The 25,476-nt window shown below is 49.5% G+C and overlaps 10 protein-coding genes across 10 annotated transcripts; 8 read left to right on the top strand and 2 right to left on the bottom strand.

The window, feature by feature from the left end:
• The first annotated feature begins 11 nt into the window (after nt 1-11).
• On the top strand, nt 12-1,950 carry P152DRAFT_480108 (ATP-NAD kinase). The gene is made up of 6 exons (XM_033681748.1): nt 12-124; nt 178-240; nt 294-712; nt 764-908; nt 962-1,578; nt 1,631-1,950. Exons 1-6 carry the CDS (start codon nt 116-118, stop codon nt 1,794-1,796), a joined length of 1,419 nt encoding a protein of 472 aa, XP_033536632.1. The 5' UTR covers nt 12-115; the 3' UTR covers nt 1,797-1,950.
• Nucleotides 1,781-3,198, bottom strand: P152DRAFT_431178 (aldo-keto reductase-like protein). Its single transcript, XM_033677414.1, has 2 exons — nt 2,669-3,198; nt 1,781-2,570 (listed from the first exon to the last, which is right to left on the bottom strand). The coding sequence occupies exons 1-2, from the start codon at nt 2,900-2,902 to the stop codon at nt 1,875-1,877; spliced, it is 930 nt and encodes a 309-aa protein (XP_033536631.1). The 5' UTR covers nt 2,903-3,198; the 3' UTR covers nt 1,781-1,874.
• A 78-nt stretch (nt 3,199-3,276) lies between these two features.
• P152DRAFT_471649 (uncharacterized protein) lies at nt 3,277-4,254 on the top strand (the record flags this gene model as incomplete). The annotated part of the gene is made up of 6 exons (XM_033681081.1): nt 3,277-3,306; nt 3,442-3,453; nt 3,522-3,561; nt 3,735-3,859; nt 3,960-4,081; nt 4,146-4,254. 6 exons carry the CDS (start codon nt 3,277-3,279, stop codon nt 4,252-4,254), a joined length of 438 nt encoding a protein of 145 aa, XP_033536630.1.
• Nucleotides 4,255-5,295: 1,041 nt separating this feature from the next.
• Nucleotides 5,296-6,931, top strand: P152DRAFT_241825 (uncharacterized protein). Its single transcript, XM_033674629.1, has 4 exons — nt 5,296-5,355; nt 5,445-5,497; nt 5,659-6,862; nt 6,915-6,931. Exon 3 carries the CDS (start codon nt 5,703-5,705, stop codon nt 6,516-6,518), a length of 816 nt encoding a protein of 271 aa, XP_033536629.1. The 5' UTR covers nt 5,296-5,355; nt 5,445-5,497; nt 5,659-5,702; the 3' UTR covers nt 6,519-6,862; nt 6,915-6,931.
• A 1,232-nt stretch (nt 6,932-8,163) lies between these two features.
• On the top strand, nt 8,164-9,352 carry P152DRAFT_447271 (uncharacterized protein; the record flags this gene model as incomplete). Its single annotated transcript, XM_033677981.1, has 3 exons — nt 8,164-8,238; nt 8,307-8,448; nt 8,529-9,352. The coding sequence occupies 3 exons, from the start codon at nt 8,164-8,166 to the stop codon at nt 9,350-9,352; spliced, it is 1,041 nt and encodes a 346-aa protein (XP_033536628.1).
• A 3,253-nt stretch (nt 9,353-12,605) lies between these two features.
• On the top strand, nt 12,606-13,542 carry P152DRAFT_498790 (uncharacterized protein; the record flags this gene model as incomplete). Its single annotated transcript, XM_033682287.1, has 2 exons — nt 12,606-13,142; nt 13,234-13,542. 2 exons carry the CDS (start codon nt 12,606-12,608, stop codon nt 13,540-13,542), a joined length of 846 nt encoding a protein of 281 aa, XP_033536627.1.
• Nucleotides 13,543-15,868: 2,326 nt separating this feature from the next.
• P152DRAFT_464882 (putative oxidoreductase,short chain dehydrogenase) lies at nt 15,869-16,995 on the bottom strand (the record flags this gene model as incomplete). Its single annotated transcript, XM_033680594.1, has 5 exons — nt 15,869-16,114; nt 16,165-16,445; nt 16,491-16,793; nt 16,846-16,859; nt 16,916-16,995. The coding sequence occupies 5 exons, from the start codon at nt 16,993-16,995 to the stop codon at nt 15,869-15,871; spliced, it is 924 nt and encodes a 307-aa protein (XP_033536626.1).
• Nucleotides 16,996-17,208: 213 nt separating this feature from the next.
• On the top strand, nt 17,209-18,824 carry P152DRAFT_456032 (thioredoxin-like protein). The gene is made up of 7 exons (XM_033678913.1): nt 17,209-17,609; nt 17,724-17,803; nt 17,861-17,878; nt 18,058-18,080; nt 18,129-18,253; nt 18,320-18,633; nt 18,681-18,824. Exons 1-7 carry the CDS (start codon nt 17,574-17,576, stop codon nt 18,769-18,771), a joined length of 687 nt encoding a protein of 228 aa, XP_033536625.1. The 5' UTR covers nt 17,209-17,573; the 3' UTR covers nt 18,772-18,824.
• Nucleotides 18,825-20,893: 2,069 nt separating this feature from the next.
• Nucleotides 20,894-22,158, top strand: P152DRAFT_512310 (uncharacterized protein; the record flags this gene model as incomplete). The annotated part of the gene is made up of 3 exons (XM_033682745.1): nt 20,894-20,980; nt 21,030-21,857; nt 21,908-22,158. The coding sequence occupies 3 exons, from the start codon at nt 20,894-20,896 to the stop codon at nt 22,100-22,102; spliced, it is 1,110 nt and encodes a 369-aa protein (XP_033536624.1). The 3' UTR covers nt 22,103-22,158.
• Nucleotides 22,159-22,562: 404 nt separating this feature from the next.
• Nucleotides 22,563-23,705, top strand: P152DRAFT_464880 (Ap4A phosphorylase-like protein II; the record flags this gene model as incomplete). Its single annotated transcript, XM_033680593.1, has 3 exons — nt 22,563-22,688; nt 22,746-23,220; nt 23,296-23,705. The coding sequence occupies 3 exons, from the start codon at nt 22,563-22,565 to the stop codon at nt 23,703-23,705; spliced, it is 1,011 nt and encodes a 336-aa protein (XP_033536623.1).
• Nucleotides 23,706-25,476: the final 1,771 nt, after the last annotated feature.

The raw sequence follows: 25,476 nt of genomic DNA, 5'->3' as shown, positions 1-25,476 counted from the left end.
ATTCCTAGAATCACATCCAAGCATCCCTTTCGTAGGAACAGATTGAAAGGTCCACGCAGTACGGTACTTGACTATACCTGGAACATAGCTGGCCACACCATCGCCTGTCTTCAAAATGCCAGAGGTGAGTTTCCATTTTCGAGGGAGGCATTGGTTCGAACTAACATCCTCGCGGAGAATGATAACAACCACCGGTCAATCAGCACCACTAATGCTCAACACGCCCAAGAAGCGTTGGAGGTAAGTGCTCTGACTTCTTTGTGAGCACACTAGATATTAAATGAGAATTGCAGGTAGTCTTCAACGAAGAAGCCGAGCATCGTCGAAAGTCCTCCCTCGTCCCGTCCAATAATCAAGCCCTCGACCATGATATACCGCACCACTGCATTGTCCATTCCATCATCGAGGAACAGCGTATCACTTCCCCGAGTGGTTTCAGACCGGATAATAAGCCGTTAACCAAACATACAGACAAGCGTCCCGAACCAGTCGAGGGCCGCGAACATGTCCATTCACGTTTACTTACAAAGAAGGAGCTGAGGGATATGGCGTTTGGAATACGGGAATTGGCGAAAAGGCTATCCACCCTCAAGCTGAAGCTCCAGGTACGGAACATCTTCTTGCTGGCGAAGGCGAATGATGGAAATATCATCAAATCGGTCAGAGAGATAGCGGAGTGGCTCTTGATCAAAGAGGGCTCGGATTGTAAAGTGTGAGTCTCACAGTGTAGTCCAATGCCTTGTTCTGACAGGACAATGTCCAGATATGTGGAGGACACATTGGAGCACGACGAGAGGTTTGATTTGAAGGGTATGCTAAACAAGTACCCGACGGTTAAAGATCGACTTCTGTTCTGGAACAGCGAGCTATGTGCGCGATATCCACACACATTTGACATTGTCATTGCCGTATGTTCAATATGCTTTGCTAATCATAGAAGCAACCGTTAACATATCACCAGCTCGGTGGAGACGGCACGGTGCTCTATGCGAGTTGGCTGTTTCAAAAGATCGTTCCTCCTCTTCTCGCCTTTGCTTGCGGATCGATGGGATTCCTCACCAAATTCGACTACAATGCCTATCAGGCGACGCTGTCCCGCTCGTTCGTGGAAGGGATCACCGTGAGCCTAAGGCTTCGATTCGAGGCCACCATCATGCGCTCGCAGCAGGGCCAACTGCCGCGTTCCAGGGACATCGTCGAGGAGCTCATCGGAGAGGAGAGCGACGACGACCACACCCACCGGCCCGCCGGTTCCTATAATATCTTGAACGAAGTCGTGATCGATCGCGGCCCGAATCCCACCATGTCGACGCTCGAGGTCTTTGGCGATGACCAGCACTTCACGACGGTCCAGGCGGACGGCGTATGCGTTGCGACACCGACGGGCTCGACGGCATATAACCTCGCGGCGGGTGGATCGCTCTGTCACCCTGAAAATCCCGTGATATTACTTACCGCGATTTGCGCACATACTCTCTCATTTCGCCCCATCATTCTACCCGATACCATCGTGTTGAGGGTTGCCGTTCCGTTTGATGCGAGAGCAGGTTCATGGGCAAGTTTTGATGGAAGAGACCGGTATGGACCACCGTTTCCATGCAAATCATGTTCGTTACTGATATGCAGACAGTGTGGAGTTACATCCAGGTGATTATGTCACTATTTCAGCGTCTCGATATCCCTTCCCGAGCATCCTGCCCCTGGACCGAAAACAGGAGGACTGGATCGACAGTATATCGAGAACACTGCACTGGAACTCACGGCAAAGGCAAAAACCGTGGAGTCAATTGTCTTAAGTTACGATATATGGGCATATTATACTTTTACATCTGCACTTGAACGGGACAGTCAGTCGTATAACCAGGCGCGTGTAATTACCCTAATGTGTCAATCTTTGACATAGCTCCAATAAAAGTACGGAAGGAATCTTTAGCCTTCTGCCACTCCTCTGGATGTTCGCTTGCCCATTCTTGCACCTTGAGAACCCCAGCGAGATCGTCCTTCATGTGTTCTGTCGAGGTAGTTCCGTTCAAGGTTGTAATGCCGAGTGCCATAACTAGGGCGTAACAACCGACTTCAGGGGCCACTCTGACCTTCGCTGCTAGATCTTGTACAGATTCAAGCCGGAGTAGATTCGGATTGCCAGTCAAGGTCCAGAAAGACTCGTACATGATGCCCTTATCTGCACAAAATTCGCGAAGCTCCACATCGTAGCCCGTCATCGGAATAAACCGGTTCTGCACAACTGCCGGTTTGATCTCGACACTATCGTAGAGCCCCTGCAGTATCTGCAAGTCGACATTCGATATGCCGAGATGCCTAATCCGCTTGGGGACGTACGATTCCAATACCTTCCACGCTTGTACGGTGCTTTCGAGAGTGTCCAGCGGGGAGTGCAAGAGCAAGCAATCAATATATGTTTCGTTTTCCGACTCGGTCTCTTCTCGTGGGCGAAGGTTCCTGAAAGACGATTTCACGCTGGTCTCGATCTGAACCTGGAGTTCATCATCTGGGTTGTACGGTATGTTCGAGAGGGATTGTCCGCCAGGTGCGGTGAATTTCGTCTGTAACTATTCATAAATAGTTAGCGCGAAACTGAGTTGTCGCCTCTATTAGTGTCGGGCTGGGTGTCCCGCCTGTGTACCAGGCGCTCGATCATTGCACATACGAAAAGCCTCTCTCTACTGATAATGTCGGACTCGAAGGAGTTCCTCAACGCCTTTCCCACGAGGTCTTCCCGATAGTGTTTCGGCTGAGCAGCGGTATCGACAGCTGTGAAGCCCGAGGCGAGGGCTTCTTGGACCAATCTCGTCGTCTCGGCCTTCTTCCACGCTGTGCCATAAATGAAAGCTGGCCTGCCTATGGCCTTTGCAAGCGCTGTCGCTACGGTTTCTCCGGCCATGATTGTGTATTGAGGGAATAAAATCTCAGATACGGTATTAGTATATTGCTCGCGGAGTCGGCTGGGCAAGCAACGATGGAATGACGGCCAGCTTTCAGGAGTTCCCTCTTGCCGTATGATTTGGGGGAGCCTCGCTCATAGGGCGCGGTATTAGCCCGTAATCATGACGGGAGCTCCATGGAGAATGAGTAGGATCAGGTGGCTGGTTCCATTTGTAGCACGCAATCAGTCTCGGTGTCACTCCAATTGACATTGGCAGTTTGGCAGAAGGGTCCAGTAAGTAGCTACCACTGATGCCACAACAGTATGGAGGAACTGTAATTAGTGAACTGGTTCTGTCTATTGAATGCGGTATTATGCACGTGACCTTAATTATGCTGCGCCACATTTATGTGGCTGTGTGGGTGCGTGGCTGCTCGCTTTACCCGCCTAATTCGGCTTAGTGTTTTCCCGTCCACTATCAACCTGCAATTTTGCAACTTCACAAAGTGTACACTGCACCATCAATCCCCAAATCCGTACATTGACCGCGACGTCAGCAGCAATTCAAGGTATGTCTCTTCCCGCATTCTAATCGCTGTTTATCAGCCGTTAGAGTACTCTGCTCACGTTTTTATAGATGGTCGCCGCAAAGAAACACGTCCCGATCGTCAAGAAGCGTATGTCTCCCAACTCATCGTCCGAACCTCTACCCAATGACCCGAAGTTCCCCGCGAAAGCGAGAGAGCACAATATTCTGCATTTACGCCTTCAATCCGATCATCTCGATGAATATCGATCGTTATGGAAATGGTGTGGCTTGGAAATTTGGCTAAGACATCGTGACTTGTAGACAATGCGCGCTTCAACCGCCACCAGAGCGACCGCTTCATGCGTGTCGATCCCAGCTGGAGGAAACCAAAGGGAATCGACAACCGAGTGCGAAGAAGGTTCAAGGGCCAGGCTGCCATGCCAAAGGTGAGCATCAATCCGCGGACCAAACTGGGTCCTTCAGCGCCCAACGTTTCCGTGGCGTGGGATCATTTGAATCGATTGCTCACATTCGCTATACAATTAGATCGGCTATGGCTCCAACAAGAAGACCCGCCACATGACGCCCTCGGGCCACAAGGCCTTCCTCGTCAAGAACACCAACGACGTCGAGCTCCTCCTCATGCACAACCGCACCTACGCCGCAGAGTACGTTGAAACTATCTCACCAGTCAACCCCCGCAAACGTATGGTTGTCGCTGACTTATCCCAGGATCGGACATGCTGTGTCGGCAAGGAAGCGAGTGGACATTGTTGCCCGCGCGCGACAACTTGGTGTGAAGGTGACGAACGGCAAGGCGAAGGTGACGACCGAATCGTAGTTGTGGATGTTGTATCGATGAGCAAAAATGGACCTACTTTCGAGGGTCAAACCGTTCCCGGGTGCATCGCTTATGGCATGTGCATAACATGAATCGGATCCTTCAGTGCAGCCATCATGGAGTTTGTTGGGTCAAAATTCAATCAGATTTCCAAACTACTTTGTTGCTACACGCTGAGTGAATATGTGGTCTGCTGTGTGGACAGTGCATTGAGATATTATTATATGCATGCTAATGACTCCAGTATCCTAGGACGACACTTGATAGCAGCAAACCAACCTAGCACCCTCCAAAGGGAACACGGCATTTCATGAGTACCCTACCAGTAGCTTCTCGTTTGAAACGATTACAATTCCCGGACCGTTCGCTGCTTGACCAACTTGATAATGATCCCAGCTCGAGCAAAATGCGTGTGAACCTCAACCGCATTCACGGGCAACTCTTCGCTGGCCACAATAGACTGCATCTGAAGGCCGACTTCAAATTACCGAACAATGGCTAGGCGTTCCGGATGATCCTAAGCTGATTCGGATACTGGTACGCTTTTGGCGAGGAGGTTCACACCGCTATACCTAATTACTAATTATCTACCCACCTGGGCGTAGTAAGCAGATCCTCTGGGCGACAGCGGTGTTGCTGCACCGAAGCCATGGATTTGGAAGACCACCACAGCAGATATGTACTATTCGAGCAGTGCTTGGCAAGGAGGATGATAATGAACTCTTATCAGTGCTGCACGAGGGTGAAGATTGGCATATTATTGGTTAAGAATCATTTTACATTGCAACTTGGAGTTGAGGAGCTGATAGGACCCAAGACACCACAGCATGGGAGCGCACTTTGGCGCTCGGAGATCTCTCGCAAAAAGCTGCAAGAGCTGCCATGTAGGAAATATAAAAAAGATATGGCCGTTATCGCTGTGTCCAGTTCCCGGCAAACTCAAAATGCCCCCGGCCTCCTCGCAATTGTACGGATTCGAAATACTCGCCCTACGTTTCGCTATCTTTTCTTCCATTGTGGTCAATTACGTCGAGCGTTTTAGCACTCGCTGCGGAAGTACAGGTTCAAATTGATATTCTTGGCATCGTCTCATCATTACATGTACGTCGGGCGAGAACTATTCAGTCCATCCCTGTTCCACTGTCCTGTAGTGTATAATCCCAAGATCAAGCTGACATTACACTGCATAGACTGAATCTGACAATCTATTATGGCAGCGTGATCAGAGCCTCACTCTTCCATCGTGAGTTGCAATTCGTTTCGGATCATTGTCCTATGTTTCCAATTTTCCCGGAAACTACATGACGAGTCGTCCCGAGCCTCTGGTTCCTTACCGCAGAAACCATCGAGTCTTTGAAAACTGATCCAAGCACTGGGGACGATTTGCTGATTGAAGCTTTCCAGTAAACTTTTGTCGCCTCTGCTCCCTCATTGTGTCTTCGTTCAACATGGCTCCAAATTTGTACTTGGTCACTCGAGCCCTCTTTAATGCCTCCGAGTGGTTTTCCGGCAGGCCCGGCTTTGGGAGGCGAACCATCGAGCATTGGAACAATCCTGAGCCAGGATTATATGTATATGAAGCTGGAAAAGGCTGGCAGCTTTTGGCACGGGATTCCGATCGTGGGGAAGAGTTACCGTGTCCAAAGCCCGTTGTCCTATCCTTGATTCTGCGTCGCTATTTGTTCAAAGAGGATTACGAGAGTCGCAAGAAGGAAGGGGTCATTCATGAAGATGATCTCCCAAAAATGAAGCGGCTAAACAGCGCAACCACGATGAACAGTGAATCATCGCTGTTCAAGAGGAAGAACTCCGAAACAGACAGTCAAAATGCCAACATAAAGAAATATGAGCGTGCAATTTTTTTCAGGCTTGATGACGAGAAAAGCTGGGTATGTGCTTGGGACGCAGACGGCGTCGCAATTTCTGGGCCGTACGATCAGTGGGTTTTCGATCATCGAAGCCAGAAGTTCCGACAAATGGAAAATCCATCCAACCCACGCACCGAGACGAGGAATACGTCCAAGTTTCTAGAACGAGTCCCAAAAGCGCAGAACGGGACAGATGTCAAGGAGTGTATCCTACCGGCCAACAATCTTCGAAACTACAGAGGCCAGACTTCAAAATTAGTGGCAACAGCACCATCGACTCCCGCTGAAACAGCGAGGATGTTACCTTCTTCGGCCGCCAAGGCGTGTCCAGAAGTCGATATCGCCACGGCCTCGTCCTGCTCGTACTGTGGCAGACCTGGCCATGAGCAGCAATGACCTCCGCCGCAGAGTCACGGCCTGCAAGTCCACATCCGAGTCTAGGGCCGCGCGGGATGGAGATGAGTAGAAAGCCAAAGACAGCGATAGAATGATTTCAAATTGGCAAGGAAGGGTGCCTTTGGAGCCTGATGCGAGGAGCCGATGCCATATGTCGTGCAACTGAAAATGTAGGAAGCAAATACACACAGGACTTTGGTTTTCTCTCTGAATTCGAGATCACTATTTCTGGACCGGATGACTTCAACCCATACTGTTCTTCTTCCAAACTCAGCAAGGGATTTACCCGCGGAAGCAAGGTCGCTATTCGATACTGTGATAGATACCAGTGATGGCTTACTTTAGTAACGTACCTCTCCTCACTTCTGACATTGCTTTGGTCTGAACAATCTCCAGGGGGCTACCAAGTACCAACGGCAGACTGCTTTGTTGACGCAAAACGCCAAGTTAGGGTGTGGCGTCTCTTTGCCGGCTCCATGCACGTCAACACCATGACTTCCAGCGCCAGAGGTTAATCCGTTGGAACCAGGTCGCGGAGGATTTGCCTAATTCGGGCTTTCCCGTCAATAAGAGACATGTGGCATTTACTACGTATGGCAAAGCAGCTCATTCTACTAACTGGAGCACCTTGCCAAGCAGAACTGCGGCACCACTGCCCAATGCAAGTCGCAGCCGCCGGATAGAGACCCACCATCCATGCGAGCTTGTTGGAATCCTCGATCGAGAGCATCAAGCAAAGTTCATATTTGACGAAGGTGACAGACCTGCCAGATGCGAGCGTCCAAGTGGCGAGTTCGTAGGGACCGAGCCTGTTATGTGACATTATATATGCTAGACAGCCTGGACCGAACCCAGGTTCAGTGTCGAGATGATCAATCTTGTGGCAGCACATGGCCTTCAGGCTTCATTGGGTTCGAGGCTTTCAGGGCACTTAACGTCTAACGTGAATAGACCGTTGCCAAACGGTCGAGAGTGTCTGAGTGTGGGTGGAGACGACGCTCCGGCCCACGGCTGTTGGACAACTTGTGGCGTCCAGCCGTCCAGGTCACAGCGCGCGGCCCGCATCCCCCCGCCAATCATGTAATCTCAGGATTATGGCGACGTCCCTGTCCGCCGTGCCCGGGTCGTTTACTGCACGTCACCAAGTTCTCTATGGCGTCGATCACTCGATTTGCGAGATGGAGGCATAAAGCACACAAGGCGGAAGGCGGAAGGAAGGGCGACGCACTGGCGACTGACGAGGGTCCGATCCTTATTGAGTATCCCCTACAGGACTAATAGTCTGTGCCCGCTTTGGAGTTCCTGGAAGGGGCTCCGGATACTGAGATCGACTTCGCTTAGACGCTCATCATTCTTGACTCTATTGACCATGGATAATGTCCAATGGGATCCATGGAAGCCTTCAGAGCGACATATCACATCGAATGTGGCTTTAATACAGAGGTAAAAATGGACACGCCTAGTAGCAGCCCTGTCTTTAGGGAGCAAACTGCAAAGGCCAAAGTTATATGACTGCCCTATCTACAATGATGGCGGATAAGTATATAGGATAGGACGCTCACTCCGTCTCCGTAGAAGAGACCTTTGATTCCCTTCAGTCTGTGGATTTGTCGCTAATCAACTTGGTCACCTATACACATCGAACATGGCCCCCAGAGCTCACACCGGCCATGGCGCCACGCGTTCAGAGACAGGAACGCAACTCATCGTCATCAAAGGAGTACGGATACCAGCATTCACTTTCATCGTCGCTCTCTTTGGATCGCTCAACTAATATAACGATCTTAGCTTCCCCGGAGTTTCGATTTCAGGCTCTTGAAAGACAACGTCCGGACGATGTTGCCTCACTCCATTCCCGGCTGGACTGTCCAAAAGGGTTGTGGAGGATACATTTCACTGACTTCAGTAAAAGATGCTAAAGTGGTGTACGGTAAGTTGAACCTGACTTAGATGGTCATCCATGAATGGTCTGCACTGATTTCAGCCAGGCGAATGCTAACCAAGTTATAGCTGGGTTCACTAAAAGGAGCCGTGGCGGTCGACCCCTCAGTGTTCATCACTTCGACACGAGCGGGGCTCCCCCGCAACTCCTCCAGTGCAACTGTTACCCTTTCGCATCTTGTCCTCATCGCGGACTCTCTCCTCCAGGGCACAAGTGCAATTGTCTCCCTGGGACCTGCATGTGGAGTCCATCCGCCTCCGTCCCACCGGGAAGCATGTCCCTTGCCAACAGTTCTAGTGTCTCGCTTGGTTCAGACATTACCTCTGTGTCCTCCTCTCCGGCTACATCGACTTGTTCGGTGAACGATATGGTTGGGGTACCTATTCCAGCTGCTGTGGTGTACGCCCCAGCGCAAAGAAATTCTGTGCCCGTCTATTCCGTGCCAGTATTTGTTCCAGAGGCTGCTTCGACCAACCCGTATACGACCAACATCACACCTCCGTCGTCCTCGAGATCCAACTACCCCATATATACCACTTCGAATGGCATTCCGGTCAATGTTGTTAAAGGAGTTGTCCGAACCGAGTGTCGCGGCGTCTTCTTGTCGAATTTGCACTTCTCTGTCAGCAAGGCTGACATTGAGCGACTCCTCCGACCTTTTGGCACGGTTAACAAATGCGTCGTTCGTCGCAATCCCTCCACAAAAGGACGATTCAAGCTGACTGCCACGGCGTTGTTTGATTTTGGAGGCCAAGCAGATGCTGCAGTGGCGGCACTCCAGAAATCCGAGTTCAAGGGGAGGACGCTCGAAATCCACTTGGACCGTGACGAAACTGTCACGATGCCTCTGATTGCACATGGCGCCACGATGAGTCAAGCCCACAGCAACTGATGCCTGGGAATATGAGCTACGACGTTGGGAGTAATTGTTTTTCTGGTTTCATTGGGCGAACTCAAAGACATTGATACCCTCTGCTCCTTCTAGGGAGTAGACTTGCATCAAGCTTCTGCTAGGGAGCGGATTTGCATTAGAATCCTGCTAGGGAGCATTCAGGGCGCATGTATACTGGGATATCTGTTCCCGCTCTTCACTCTCAGATGTTCGAAACTCATGTCGAAAAGTTTGAGGACGATGAAAGACGTTGGCATCATGACTTTGATGGAGGGTAAAAGTTCACTTATGAACAAGGGTATTATCTCGGGTTTGCAAGCCACTTGACGGATCTGTGCAAGTCTGGCACTGCAATATACATGTGGTCAATGCAGGAGTTCATATTGTGGAGGTGGGGGGCGCGGGAATGCTGTGTAGCTTTGTTGCTTTTTTTCTTTTTAGTTCTTACCTATCCAGCAGACCAGAAGTGGGTAGTACTTGCATCTCTAGATCTCTACTATTAGATCCGATCGAATTCTGAAGGCAATCGACAATGCGGAGCTCAGGAAATACGATGCCAGTCACTCTCACTGTCTCACTGTCTCTCGCCAATTGGAGGCTTCCATCTGCCCCAATAATGAAATGAAATTGCCATCGCGACCTTGCCTCATTCTTTCGCAATGCCAAGATCAAGAATTTTCTACTAACGGTCGACTCCAGGAATCTGGGTAGTCAACACGAGGCGGCGTTTGTCATTTATGAATGGGGCTGCATAACACCCAAGTACTTTGCCAGTGGCAGCCATGAGCCACCGGGTAGACGCAGGGTGTTGGAACCAAATACGATATGCTTCGGGATAATCGGGAAGCGACTGATACTAGCTAGTATTGAATGCTGTCATCAATCAGTTCGGCAATGGAACTGTCAGGAGATCATGTGCTGCGCTATCGAAACGCGTCCTCTTGAAATCAAGTGATCCTTTGTCAATGGCGAAAATATCCTGTAATTCTTCCCTACCCATGCAATTGAATATTCCAGTGTGCCGTGTGGTAGAGTGACCCCTTTGTTTGTCTTGCAAGCAACGAGCAAAGTCTCTATAGTAATAGCCTAGCGGAGCGGACCAAGGGGCTCTTATTGACACGGTCTGGATGCGCAAGATCTGCGATTACCAAGTTTCGTTGATCTAAACTGAAGAGAGAGAAGGAAGAAATCTCCTAGCGCCTCTGCGCGCGAGATATCGACTCTTCTCTCTACTACCCTAACATAGCTCCTCAACATAGCTCCTACATGACTATCTCCTTGATGCCATCCACTACCGTAGCCACATCCCTGTGGCGTCAGCCATACTCAAAGTCCCAGGCCTGTGGCCTGGGACCATAACACTTATTCTAACTAGTTATATAAAAATTATATAAAAAAAGGACATGCACTGCGGGATTGGCCGAATGAAAAGCTGCCGTGATGGACCTGGGTCATTTTACTCCTGAACCCCTGGCCAGAGAAGGATCAAAGAGAAATCCCTTTCTTTAAGCGGGGTTACACATTCCTCCTAGCCGCATTATGATGCCTTTGGAACTATTTATGATCTTTGGGGCCATTTTATGTTGTCGAACGGAATAACAAGTGTGCAGAATCGTGCAGTGGCCCAAGTCGATGGATCTTTACAACCACATTCCTTCCAGAATTCCGGATGATCGAAGGTCAGGATGGCGGATTTACCTCATGGATTTGTTTCATTAGCAATCTAAATATGCTATTCCCTCAATTAGATCGTTTCCAAGCGTGTGCCTCAATCCGACTATCCACTATTAGATTTCGCAACAAGATCAAAGGGGAAAATGAATCGCAGAAATCCGGCGGCTTCCGGGCCTAAAATAGAAACACAATGGTCCAACAAGATGAACTTTGAACTCAATGCATTTAGCCCTCATATGCTCGGAAAGGGGGTGATAGTTATAATACTTCGTGTACTTGTGCGGCAACCGGTTTGAGTGGAGGAAACAGTCACTGTATTAGTCGACCTGGTGTGGTTGGGTGATGTCCAGATCAAGCTGCTTGACAACAACAATGTCGTGTCCGAGCTGGTGAAGGTCGGCGATACCGTATCCGAGCTGGTTGATGACGTTGATACCGTGTTCGAGCCGGTTGACGATGATAGCGTATCTGAGCTGGTTGATGACGGCGTGGCCAGTGGTACACAGACAGTGCCTGTCCCTTCTAGATAACAATGGACGAGAATATTAGTTTGCGAATGCTACTGTTAGAATTTGAAAGCAGAGAAGACTTATCGTGCTCACTCCAAACGTCGTTGCTGTCGCGGTAGGACCACTGTATGATTCATCGGTCTGGGATCTCTACCTATTTTTTAGGAAGCGACTTACGCAGAAATGCTGGTTGTTGTGACGAAAGTGGTGGATCCTCCAGATACTGTGGTGTACGTAACAGTCAGGATTTCAGTGGTAGTTACTAGTAGCGTCGATATCACTGTTGTTCCTAATAGGGTAATTAGTTACTATTATCGATGTTACAACCGAGGCGCCTGTAGTGATGAACACGGTTGTCGTTATGACGGAGCCTGGGGTAGTTGTGGTAACGGTAATTAAATTAGAACTAGGAAATGTTGACGTTGGAATCTATGATTAGTTAGCAGTTGTAACTATCCATTTAGGCTTTCGGCATTACTGACTGTAATACTAGACCTTGACTCTGGAGGCTCTGCTGCCGTTAATAGTTTCGGACGTGGTTAAATCGAGGCTTGTTGAGGGGATGGAACTAGCTGATACTTGGAATTGAGCTCGAGGAGCTTTCAGTTGAGGTACTGCTCGGAATCGAGCTCGTCGAAGGGAATGAATCTGAGCCGCTGCTTGAGTCTGACAAGGACGAGCTACTTAAATCAGTGGAGATGGTATCTGAGCCAGTTGTGGAGGAATCGCTAGAGGGATGGCGGAAATTGTACCGGTTGAAGTGCTTGATGTAGGTGAAGTTGGCTCTCCTATTGACGAGGATGATGTTGAGCTGGATGGCAGATCCTGCAGGAGTGCGATCCAAATATTTGGTGCGAAGATTAACGTCCCTGCGGCCTTCTTTGGACAGCAGTTCCCCGATGCTGCATTGTTAGAGCCAGAGGCGACAGATTCAGTCTGATATTGTGGAACAATACTCCAAGCAAGAAATAAAGGATATCCCTATACAGGGTGTTCCTGTATCTGCTGCACCTGGGTTGTCTGAAGCACAATAAAGGATGTACGTCTGGTTTAAATTGGACATCGTCACCATGGTAACATTTGCCTTAGGGAATGTGATTCCCGTCGGAGATGGAGACAGGGGGCTCGATGAGGAGGAGCTGGAGGGGAATGTTGATGTGGATTCCGTGGTTAAGGTGTCTGAGAATGAAGTTGATGTTGCCGAGGTGGGCACCCCTGAGATGCTGGTAGATGTAGTAGTCTCTTCTACAATAGAGGAGCTGCCGCTGGAGGTAGTCGTCTCTTCGGCGCTCGAGGTGCTACTGAAAGTAGTTGTTTCGTCCAGAACCGAGGAGCTGCTACTAGACAACGTCATAGTCGTCTCCTCCACGCTGAAGGGGTTACTCATAGATGTCGTCGTCTCCACCGTGCTTGAGGTGCTAATATTAGACGTCGTATTCCCTTCTGTAGTCGAGGACATGGCACTAGACGTGGTAGTGTCCCCGGCGCTCGTACTAGATGTGGATGCCTCCTCTGAAGTCGAGGACCTAGTTAGCGTAGTGGTCTCATCTGCTGTTGAGGAGCTGATGGACGTAGATGTCTCGTCGATAGTCGAGGAGGTGCTGGAGGTACTACTGGAGGCGGTCGTCTCTTCTATAGTTATCGTGCTGGTATCGGAAGTAGTTGTCTCCGCGGTCGATGTGCTAGTATCGGAAGTAGTGTCTCTGCGGTCTAAGTTCTGGTGTCGGAAGTTGTCTCTTCGACGGTCGACGTGCTACTAGAGGTGGTTGTCTCTTCCATGGTAGAGATGCTGGAGGTATCGGAGGTACTGGACTCCTCTACTGTCGTGGTAGTAGACGGGTCGGAGATACTGGTTTCCGCTGTCGAGGTACTAGGCTCCTCTCCCGTAGAGGCACTGGTTGTAGAGGTAGGAGGGAGGTTCCTCGCGGCCACTACGTTCGTGTGGAATACGCCTTCGATGCTAGTGGCGGCTTTGAAGTAGCAAGTCCTAGAAGCATATCAACATAGCCCGACAAATGCCGACATGTACGGTAGATTACCCTCCTAGAAAGAAAATACCCTAACTGCCAACCCCCAGGCAAGATCGCGTATGATCAATGCAGCCAGCGAGTGAAGTTCCCGCATTCGCCATGGCCCCTTCTGGCGCATCTGCGCCTGGCTGACGATGGTAACAAATGACTTCAAATCCTTTTCCAGTGGTTGCAATGAAGGTCGCTCCATCATCGATTGGATAGTCAGCTCCTGTCAGTGGGGTCTCTCCTCGCTATCGCTCCCTGCTGGCTCGAACTTCCATCGCCTGTAAAGGCAGTCGTGCCGTATTTAGCGTAACAACTGTCTAGCCCAAGAAATACTACACCATCGCAATCATTAGCTGGGTAGGAAGTAAAATATTCAATTCATTCCTAAAACGTGAGGGCTCCGTATTGAGAGGTCGGCCCCATTGATATCGAATCCACAGGCGATTTGGACTTGATCGTCGTCCATTGCAAAATAGAACGAGTCATTATCGGCGGGACACGTTGGGACGGTCGTAACGTTGACTTCTCGTACAGAGAGTCTGGCTACATCGAAAATGGGTGGGATTGAATCCAGGATCGCCTTAATGTTCTCGTACTGTATGGTTGCAACGCAATCAGTAGCAGCCGAACATCCACTAATGCACCCATCCAATGTAGTCCCCGTCTCTCCATCGTTGGGCGGGATGGAGTCAGTCCCTATAAGCTTTTTGTAGCAAAGAACCTGGTAGTACTTGGAGTTCGATATATCGACTTCCAGGTCATCCTGCGGGCAAGATACGGTCGAAAACTGGCGTGCCGTTAGACTGTTGGCAGATAACGGCTCGAGCGAATTGGTCTCTAGATCTCTGCGGAAGCGGTTCGCCAGATCAGATTCTCTCTGGGCCAAAGGTCCACCTGGCCCAATACGGTCGATGTATCCTATTAGATTCGGTTTCGCAATAACGCCGCCGACGAGCAGAAAAAAAAGAGAGTAGGGATGCGGCCTCTGCCGAGATACCTTGTGCCAATCACTATGGCCTAGTACGCCACAGCTCGTATCAAACGGGTGAATATGAGAGCGAAAACAATTCGCGAGAGCTGAACACGGTCAAACGGTCTAACAATGAAGCGAATCAGCGAGTGCGGAGAATTTGCAGATCCCAGGCAACCCAATTATTAAATCGAGTAGAACTCGATGTCTCCCTGTTGATCGCCGCGGGTCGCGTAGGCATGTGGCCCGCGAGGAATGTCCTACATATTAGGAATACCTGTGAGAGAAACAACCATACAAACATTCCTGCATGAGATTTGACCACCGTGACAATGGAGAATCGCATATGATTTTGTGTAAGAGTGCAGTCTTCTGAATGCACAGCTTTCCCAGAACTTGGTGTGTACCAGGGCAATTGAATCGACGCGGTCGGGGCACAAGCTCAATTTCATACAGCCATTAATTGTTTGGAATCTCGTCCAGAGAAGTCACACGCCGTACACCTCAATGAGAGACAGGTACCAATGCATGGATATTTAGAAAATGCGAGACCGAGTCTCCGCGGCTGCACCGTGTTCGAGGACGAGAACCCCTTGCGCCATTTCAGCACGCGGTCTGTACTCTCGCGCAGAGATTTAAATGGAATGATCGATTATTTCCTCGAAATGCAGCTCTTGTACTATGCATTCCAGGTGCTCGAAACTGACCAGAGAAAGAGATATCATACAGAGGACAACAAGTCAAGCAAGGACAAGTAGGTAAACCTGTTCTCATATCGGAATTGCGATTTTTCATGAAAATAACGCCAGAAAAGGAAAATTAAGGAAAATAGGGCGATACTGTCATACACCATACTATGTAAGCACGGGAAATAGACTATTGCTAGCCAGTTTGGTCGAAGGTTTATCCAATGGTAGAGAAAACGACATTCAGGATGTAATAGCCCCCTCGAAAACCGAAGGCTGCGGAAGAGCTAACTGAACTGGCAATGCAAGAATTCCACATGCCGCCAAAGTTTGGCACACGCTGCACGCTCGGAGACGCTGCACGCTCGGAGACGACGCGCAAAGGATAGAGAGCTAACCTGACTTCCCTGGCAGAAACTGTTCTTCGTATCTTCAGTAGGTCAACCTGTTTTCTCTCTCAACGTTCAAAATCACGCTTATCTTGAGATAACTCGGACGGAGAAAGATGAAATTTCTATTGTGATCCATTAGGTGAGAATAACGGCTGGCTGGACGGTGAGTGCCAATATGGATCCCCATGTCAGTTGTGCTACATGCCGCCCACCAGCCCTTCTGAATTGCTCACGGAATAACGAAACACAATGTCAAAGCTCATAGACCTACAGTTTTGCCCGCCGAAGTTTAGAACTGTCCATACGGCGTCCTTCATCGTCTTGCTCGGCGACTGTCAGTTCTGGGAACTTCGCTGGCATGATTCGTCGGGGGTTAGCTCCTGGAATCAGCGAATACTTTGAGAAGTCGGACACTCCTGTGGATCTAAGAAAGTCTTCATCGAGTTCCAACTTCCCATTCACCGTGGCAACAGGAGCCGAAAGCATCGCCAATATTGCGTCGGAAAAGATTGTCTGGTCACAATTAGCGATGCCTTCTATTGGGTATAGGAACTCGAGCTTACCGGTTTGCGAAGCTCAGGGCGATGTGACGCGTCTGGCGTTGCGGCGCTTTCTATTGCCGCCGCAGGCCATATACTTGTAATGGCTATGTCGTTTTTCCCTTCACGCTCGAAATCCATAGCCAATCCCTTGGTTAAGACACTCATACCTACTTTCCCCATGGCATACGCTGTCTTGCCTCGGAAAAAGCGGGAGTAGATCGGCGGGCTCACGACGATGATGCGAGCTTTCCAGTTCTGTGTTTTGAAGTGCGGAAGTGCTGCTTGCATCGTGCCATATAAGCCTGGTCAAATTAGCCACATCCTTCGCCTAGAAGGAATCTTCATGCCTTCAACGTTAACCCTTTGCATGAGCTGGAACCGCTTCATTGGCGTGTTCTCAACAGATGCCCAATATATGGCTCCAGAATTGTAGACCAGGACATCGAGGCGACCATATAGTTTCACCGTGCTATCCACCAAGTTTGTGACGCTCTCAAAGTCCCTTGTATCAACCGGAATTGCTGTGGCCTCCCCACCAGCTTCGTGAATCTCGCGAGCGACAGTATTGATTGTGGACTGTGGAGAATTGGGATCGGGAGGAAAAGGCTTGGTTCGAGCTGCATCTGAGGTTGTCTTTGCAGCGACGACAACTGCTTCAGGTTCAACAGAGGCACAGCCAGACGGCTATTTGGGTTTACTGACCTCGATATCCATTCCTTTATGAATCGTGAGTAAGGTTGAATCATTTGTGTGCGAAAGCGGGATTGCGTACCTTGCCAAATCTATTGCGATGGTCCTTCCAATTCCTCTCGATGCTCCCACCACTAAAGCAACTGCTTTCTCGTGCTCCATTTTGAGTATGATAGCTTGGGGTACCTATGATAGCTTGGAGTCTGATAGCTTGGAGTCTGATAGCTTGGAGTCTGATAGCTTGGAGTCTGATAGCTTGGAGTATGATAGCTTAAGGAGCGAATCTCGAAGATTCCGGGCTGTCCAAACCCCAAAGGTCTAACGTATAGCTCTTATATATCTGCCGTCGGTTGTTGTGATAATCCACATTGCTGCAGATATCCAGGCGGCTCATCGCTACGGGATGATGTCGTTCACCACGCAGCTCCTGAAGCAGCGAAATGAGGATTAGTGAACAGGCCTCGGAGTCGGTTAATTACCTGATCCAGTTCAATCAGCGCGTCTTGCAAGCACCGGTAGGCCACTAACGTGGAGGTGGCTGGTTCTCTTAGTACGACAGAGAGCCTCGGGCCGCTCAGAGCAGCCATAACGGGTTACAGGAGTGGGTGTCCAACACTGCGGGGATTACGGCAATAGAAAAGACAACGAAAGCAATAGGAGTGTCGTGCCATCGCGACATTCGACCTCATCACCAGGCCTTTTGCGTCCTTTTGCATCCTTTTGCATCATTTCTTCTCAAAATGGGGCAATCCAAGATCAAAACATACCTGGACTGTGTAAGTCACCCAGGCCACGCATCACACTACTTTCCTTCATCGTCATAATGTTTTCCAATCATGCCATCAGTAGACGTTCAATGAGGAAACCTCTGGGCTAACCATCATTTTCAGGTATCCCCGTACTCGTGGTTTGCGTTGGTATACCTCCGGGAGAATCGTAGTGCACTTAAAGCCCATGGCGTTGATGTTGAGTACGTGAGATCATTGCCGTAGCTATGGCTGCTAGAAACGTCTAACATATGAGCCAGATTTGTTCCAGTATTCCTGTACGTAGTTGAATTCCTTGTCACCAAGGACGCCCTGGGACATCCTCGATGTTTCTCGTCATTCTCCCACGTCAGAAGTTTGACGCCACCAGATATACTCGGTGGAGAGCGTCAGACGCTCTTGGCCATCAAAACTGTAGCGACGTTGATGGTTGAACCTATAGCTGACTGTTGTTTAGGGGCGGCATCAATGTAGGAAGCGGTAAGATCTCCGCCCAGCTTGATCATATCCACTCTAACCCTTACATAGGTAACAAACCACCATGGACGCTTCCAGCGAAGAAGAACTATGGGCCGTACGATAGCGATCGGGCACAGAAATACTTCGGTGTGAAGTTAATAACGCCCGAGTTCTTTCCCATCCTGTCATTGCTGGTAAGCACCGTTGATCGACTCTGCTTCCAACGATTGGAATCCTGCCACTGACTGCTCATCTGCTAGCCTCAACGGTGCATGGTTTATGTGAAGGACAAGTACTCGCAAGACAAGTTTGAAGATGCTTTCAACGAGCTCTGGGTGTCAATGTGGCAGCAGAGCAAGGATCTGAGTAAACCAGATGTGATGGCAGAATCACTTTCCCGCCATTTTTCAGAAGAAGACGTCCGAAAGATAATGGCGGCAGCGAATACCCCAGAGTATAAACAGAAGCTTAATGACAACACGAAGGAAGCTCTCGATTGTGGCGCATTTGGGTGTCCATGGTCGATGGTCACCAATGACAAAGGGGTAACCGAGCCTTTCTTTGGCAGTGATCGGTAAGTAGGAACATATCGGCATCATCGAGGAGTTCTAACGTATACAGATTCCACTTCATGTGGGAGTACCTTGGGATTCCACATCAGAATGTTAGAATTGAAGAAAGGGGAAACGGTCAAGAGAAGACGAAATTGTAGTGTAACGTCAAGAACAATTAGCTCTTCTGGCAAAGATCCAACTTGTGATACTGGCTAACATAGGGCATTCAGGACTGAGATGTCTGTCCCATACTTACACTCCGTTCTGGACAACGGATGTTCATGTTGCTACGCTCCGGCCCGGAACCCCACGTTTTCTGATGCAATGAAGTTGAATTGAAGGTCCTTGTGTCCTAACTGTCCTTGTGCCACCAGTGCCACCAAAGAACAGGTCACGATCCCTAAACGAGACGATCCTAGCTGTTTGTACAGCAAACGCCAAGTCTCGGAACTCTTCTCCGCGTGGCCCATTCCTAGCAAATTGGGGGGGCAACGAAGTAGGGACATTGAGTTCGTATGAACCGGATGGATGCCTGCATCCATTCCCTCATCTGCTGTGCTGGGTGAGTATTGAACATGCACCTTGAAGAGCCTCAACATCTCGTCACAGACCTTTCTATGAGCCCATGGCCAGTGCCTGACCAGGGATGCTGTTGACAGGTCAGTCCCGCGAAGAAACCGAGTATCTCATGCACATTCCCGACGAACCAGGAACCAGTTGACGGCCCCAGTTCAAGGATAAGAAATACTTATCTCTCTTTCTCAGCGATGGCGACGTTGAGAAAGGAACTGAATGCACTGAAGAGCAGAGGTCTTGGAGGCACCACTGAAGATGACAAGAAGCGACACCAAATCTCTAGGAAACCGGATCGTGGTTTCTCTATCCCCGCCTGGGTTATATACGACCAGATTGAAGTGGAATGGCCCATCGGAGCCGCGACAAGGGCTATTCAAGCAAAGTCTCTTCGTATATCGCGCGTCTCCAACTTTGTTCCCGCAGAGATGTCTCTCATGGTGCTGCAAACCATCAATGAAGGGGGCTATTAGACTTCAAAGGTCTCATTGGCCTCCAGGTGGCCCGTCATAGCCGTTGGCATCGCTAATGCAACCTGCCGTGCTAGCGTCCCCTAAGTTGTCAGATCGATGGCATCCACTAGGTTGACTAGGTATATCTTCCTCTCGTCTCTCTCGTTGCCTATCCCTCTAAGTCACAATTCATAGTCACAGCTTGTCTCGGGAACTAAAAGGTCGAATGACTCTTTGACGTAGAAGAGGCTCGTCATTTGCAAAGTGCTCATCATCCAGTATCTCGCTTTGGCTTCAGCAGGTGGCCTCGCGCTGTTGCGAACGATTTCCTGGGCTGGTCTGGAAATCAGCGATCGCCTTGTCGCCGCATATTTGCATATTCCCCGTCCCCTCCCGTGAATATCCTGGTAAGGTCAATTCCAGACCTCTGGGATCCGAACAAGATCTTCTATGAATCTTGCATTGACATGATATCCAAACGCCGTGGAGTAATTGCAAACTACGACCCGAATAACGGCTGGATTAGGAGGGCTTGAGACGCTGTCAGATCCTCCATAATTATTCACCCTTTCCCGGCTTTTCTTAATGTCCTGCTCGCATGATCTACACTCATTTTCCCTCTGTTGTTGAATTGTCGTCGGCCACGTCCTTTAGTTTCTTTTCCTTCTCCTTCTGGCGGCTTAGTGTTTATTTGCCTTCATACAATCACGGATTCAACTCAGTCCAATAATATCTCGGCCGAGCACACAGGACCAACTCTGACTGAATGTCAAAAGGCCTGGCACGTGGCCGTTCTAGTCATTTCTCTCGCTGCGGATACATTTCCAGCATCACCACTTGCTGTCAGTGAATTGAGTTAAATCCCCCTCGCAGAATTCTTGGCCATTTCCAACATCTGCATTCTGCCATACTCACATCCAAGCGAAGCATTATTGAACATTAAGCTTCTTGACAACTGCAGCCCTGGGACCCGGAACCTATACTGTGTCTGAGTGTTGAGCTGCCTTCAACGGAAAGCAACATCTCCATATTGACGGGAAAAGAGATCTCACTGGAGCAACTTGACTCGCCAACCACGGAGTGGCTTTGAAGTGACAGTACTGAAGGAAAGCTTCAACGTACTCTCTGCAAGATCCGCATGTATCCGTCGTGGTGTTTCGGCGAATTACATTGAGCTGCCATTCGATACAGTCCCAGTTAGCGGTGAGCCAGGGATCAAATCTTGATCACAGGCAACGGAGAGAAAGAATCTCACATGGCGGCTACATTTCAATCTTCCAACCCGTCGTTTGGCTGGGGTTGCATCTCACAACCTGTCGATTCCTTTCCGGAAACCTTCGAGGTACGTCCTATATTTGGATATTTCCCCCAGAAGCTAACAAGAATTGTAGGACGGCGGTACTTGTGATGATCTTGAGACGGTCCAGATCTTCCCGTCGTCGGCTCTCTACCAACCGATCATCATTCCAGGCATGTTACCACAAGCATTTCAGACTCAGCAGGGCCAGCAGAGCTCTGGGTCTGAGGTTGACGACCATTCTGCAACCAGTTCCTTTCTTTCAGGCGGGACACAATGCCTTCCGGATCAGTGGGAACTCTACACCGAGGGTCATGAGCTTTGGACGGCAGCAGACGACCTTGAAAGCGCATTTACGGTTCCACCTTTCGGAAATCCCGAATATGACAGCAACTTGGATGACTGGTCTCCCTCCTCGTACGGATCGCCTTTGACGATGGAATCTCGCCTCTCCCTGGAAGCCGATAGTCCGATCGATCCTAATTACGACGATCCACTCTTTGCGACTTCTCTAAGCCAGGCCGTGGCTAGTGGAGCGGACGTACCACATGTCGACTTCAAGGAAGAGCACGATGAACATCAGCCGGCCCTAATGAATCAGGAGGCTGTTCTTCCAGAATTGTCGGCCTCGATGGGTCGAAGAAGCCCCGATAGTGAGACTTGGGATTATACAGCCAATTCGGAATGGGAATTCCCTGGTTGGGATCGTTCCACCGCATCTCAGGACGAAAGTCGAGAGAGGGGTCAGAAGCATAAGCAGAATCAATTCCTCGTCCAATCTCGCAGAGCCGGGATGCCATACAGTGAAATCAAGAAGAGGGGCAAGTTCTCGGAGGCGGAGTCGACGTTGAGAGGACGCTTCAGGATCCTTACAAAGGAAAAGAGTCAAAGGGTCCGGAGGCCAGCGTGGAAGGATGTTGACGTACGTATCGATAACCCAAATGACTATCCTCTGCTAACAGAATGCCCCAGATCCAATTACTGCGCACCGCGATTGGCATCCACACGAAGTCAAGTCCCGATCGGGTGAAGGTCAACGCCTCGAAAATCCCGTGGAAGAAGGTGTCGCAGTACATTGCAGAGCACGGTGGGAGCTATCGATTCGGGTACGCAACCTGTAAGAAAAAGTGGTTGGCGATGCAGTTGCACAAGTTGGGTGAGCGATAATGGCCATATCATGGCACTAGAACGAGCTCATTAGCATTTTCATGTCCTTCGGATTTATATATAGCATTCTACGTACAATGATTATGAACATGATTACTCGAAAAGTAGTGCGCTCATTGTGATGGGTTCGATTTCGTGAGATACCTGTATCTAATACTGAAATAAAGTTGATATTCCCAGCTCCTGACCACTGGCTACAGTTTGACTTGCTTAGCCAAAGTTGTTGGCTCCAATGCTTTTAGTCTCATAAGCGAAGTCAAGCCGGCGAATCTGAAGATATAGACTTCGTCACATAGGTACAGCACAGAGTGCCTGGTTCATGTTCTGCTAGGAAATGGCTGCCTCGGGCATGAACTGCCAACTAGAGACTAGAAGTTCATCGTCATCATGGTTCTGGCTCAGGACTCTTCATAAATGTTTAGCACTACCAGATCATCTTAACAAATTCGCCGATACAATGATGCAGGAACATGATGTGCCATTGCACGATTTAGTTTCTAGGAAATATGAAGCCGGAATCGCCGCACAGAAGCTATCATTTTCCCCAACCGAGCTAGCCATCATTCATACAGCATCAAGTTTACCGGTTAGTCCATCAAACATCCCTTGTGTTTCAACGACACACATAGATAACATTTTATAGTTTCAACTACGATATTGTCCTTCTTTAAACAAGAAGCCGGTCCAGAAGCGTGCTGCTTCAAACGAACCAGTCGAGAAGAAAGTCGACCCGTTCGCAGATCCAGATCCGGACCTGTTGATTGACAAAATCCCACGAGGGGCTCCGAGCCATTTCCTGGTGCTTAACAAGTATCCCATCATCAAGAACCATTTCATTCTCGCTACAGTCATAGACAAACCCCAAACTTATTTGCTTGAACTGGATGATCTACTGCAAACATACAAGCTGCTGAGGTCGTGGTCATCGGAGGGCCGGCGATTGTATGCGTTCTTCAACTCGGGGCCGTTCAGTGGCGCCAGTCAACCACACCGACACCTTCAGTTCCTCCCCGTCGAGTCGATGGATGGGGACGATTCTCAGCTCGCATGGGCCCCTTTGATTGATTCTATCATCGCGTCACCCGTGGAGAAAGCAGGCAAGTTGGCCCACGCTGCACGTCGATCTTCACCAGAATACTTCAGAGAATTATATCATCCGACGATAAATACGATGCTTAGCTAACAATTCGAAGGGTTCAAAGTGCTGCCTTCGCTACCCTGTTCGCATTTCGGGCTGCCGATTTCGGAGGACTGTTCCTTCGGTAACATCTACCATGTCTATCGCAGATTGATCAACCACTGTGGTGATCAAGTACAGTCCCCAGAGACGACAAATTCTCCATCCTCATTCGACGGGCCCGTCCCATTTAGTTACAACCTTGGAATGGTTGAGGGAGGAATGGTCATTTGTCCTCGCTCGAATGAAGGCGCTCCGACCCTAGATGCGAACGGCACAGTGGCCGGAACCGCATGTTTCAATGGTACCCTATTAGCAGGCACGTTGATGGTAAAAAATCAGGAAGAATGGGATGCTCTCAAACGGAACCCTACCCAGATGGATGACATTCTTTATTCCATCGGGGTCCCTTCGACTAGTTCCTAAATTTCCCAGTATGAAATGTGTCGATGTGGTATTGGATATCGAAAATGTGGAGCCAAGGTTGAATTATGCCAACAGAGCTCGTCATATCGGAGAAGCAAAGCTTGGTAGGGACCGATCCAGGCCTCGCGCCGCGCTGCGATGAATATCAACAATGCCAAGTATCAACAACGCCATAGAATTGGTGCCATAGAATTGTTACCGTCGAATTGGCACCGTCGAATTGGCGATTCTCATTTCGGATCCCGTCCGTGTACTCTGTACCAAAGTCCAAAGCCCCTCTGAATACATGTACTCTGTCATCTTGGTTGGGGTCACATGCCACATTGGATCACATACGGATCGTCATTCATGTCCTACTTCCGAAAGGCTAGGGACAGTCCCAAGGGATTGAATAATGATCTGTAGATGGACCCAAAGCTCCGAACCATGGTGGACTGGCGGGTGGGTGTCAAAAATTGATGCTCCGGAGTCTGGTTACGCACCTCATCATGATGTTCTGCTCTGTATCGAGCCCAGGGGTTGACCATCATCGATGAAGGTGAACCGGTGAAGTCTAAACAGTATACAAACGTGTTATCGTCGACTTCGCGATTGTTCGGTACTGGCCCCATAATAACTACCTCCCAAGATACCCACCTACCCATCTCCCCGATAATGAGTCGTTCGAAAGAAGCTTCTAGACTCCCTCAAACGGTAGGATTATATCAGGCGAGAGCCAGAGATATGTTTTGGGTGCAACATGTTCCTGTCCGCCGAAAAGATTTTAGAATTTGCTCCAAGAGGGTGCGTCAGACTCAGAAACTTCCATTGGGACGTTGTTGAATGCATCATTGACGGCTTCCTCTCATAATTCTGGCCGTGGTGTGAACACCGAATCCTTCCAGCATTAAAGGATACTAGATGTGACCAGTATACGGCAGTGAGGCGGGCACGCTGGTGTCAACGGTCGAGATGCTTGAAATGAAGTCGAAACCCAATGAAACCGGTTAACCAACTGCTCCATGGGACCGAACTTCAGTAGCATCCGGCGGGACTTTCCGATCCAGGGATTTTCTGGCTAATATCTATTGGTTCGAGGGATTCAATAGGCAAAGTTTATTTGGATGTACCTCAGTCCTCAAAGTACACAGCATGCTCAAATGTTCCATTCCCATGAACTTCCCAACGTCCGAGGAAGGAATTGAGTTGAGGGGACTCTCTGCTGACCAATTTGAGACCGATATAATCGTTCAGTCAATGTTTCTACTTCGTTTTGAACGGAGCTTACCAACCGCGGTGGAGTACTACACACGGTGACAAAGGTGAACCTGGTGAAGTATCGAATCGCACGAGCAGCCAACCGCCAACGCCGTGGCGCTACGATGTCGATCCAGTAGAAGACCGTTGAAATCCACATATGGCGGCTCAACTGCCCTCGGACCCGCATTGGGGGCTTTTCGAAGCTTTATGCTTGATGACACTCTAAAGCAAGACTGGGATCGAAATCCTGAGAATCTGAACTATCCCTCGGCAGCGACTCTGAAGTGAAGGTAATGGACGTTGGGGAGTTACTCTGAACCTCACAACTGAGCCTGGCAACCTTGATATCGGGCATGTGTGGTGACGAGATGACGATACAGGGGTCACGAAGCGTGAAAGTTTGGTTTCCCTGTTCGTCAAGTAGAACTGCCGAAATAAGGCTGAGCCCGACTGAAGGTTGAGCCGAAAGTGTCGAGGTGCTAGACGGGTGGATGATATGAGCGCGTTCTAGACTCTCGACTCGGCATTCTGC

Source organism: Eremomyces bilateralis (assembly GCF_010015585.1).
Source record: "Eremomyces bilateralis CBS 781.70 unplaced genomic scaffold P152scaffold_4, whole genome shotgun sequence".
In the NCBI taxonomy this organism is placed as follows: Eukaryota; Fungi; Ascomycota; class Dothideomycetes; order Eremomycetales; family Eremomycetaceae; genus Eremomyces; species Eremomyces bilateralis.
This window is presented reverse-complemented; position numbering and strand designations above follow the sequence as displayed.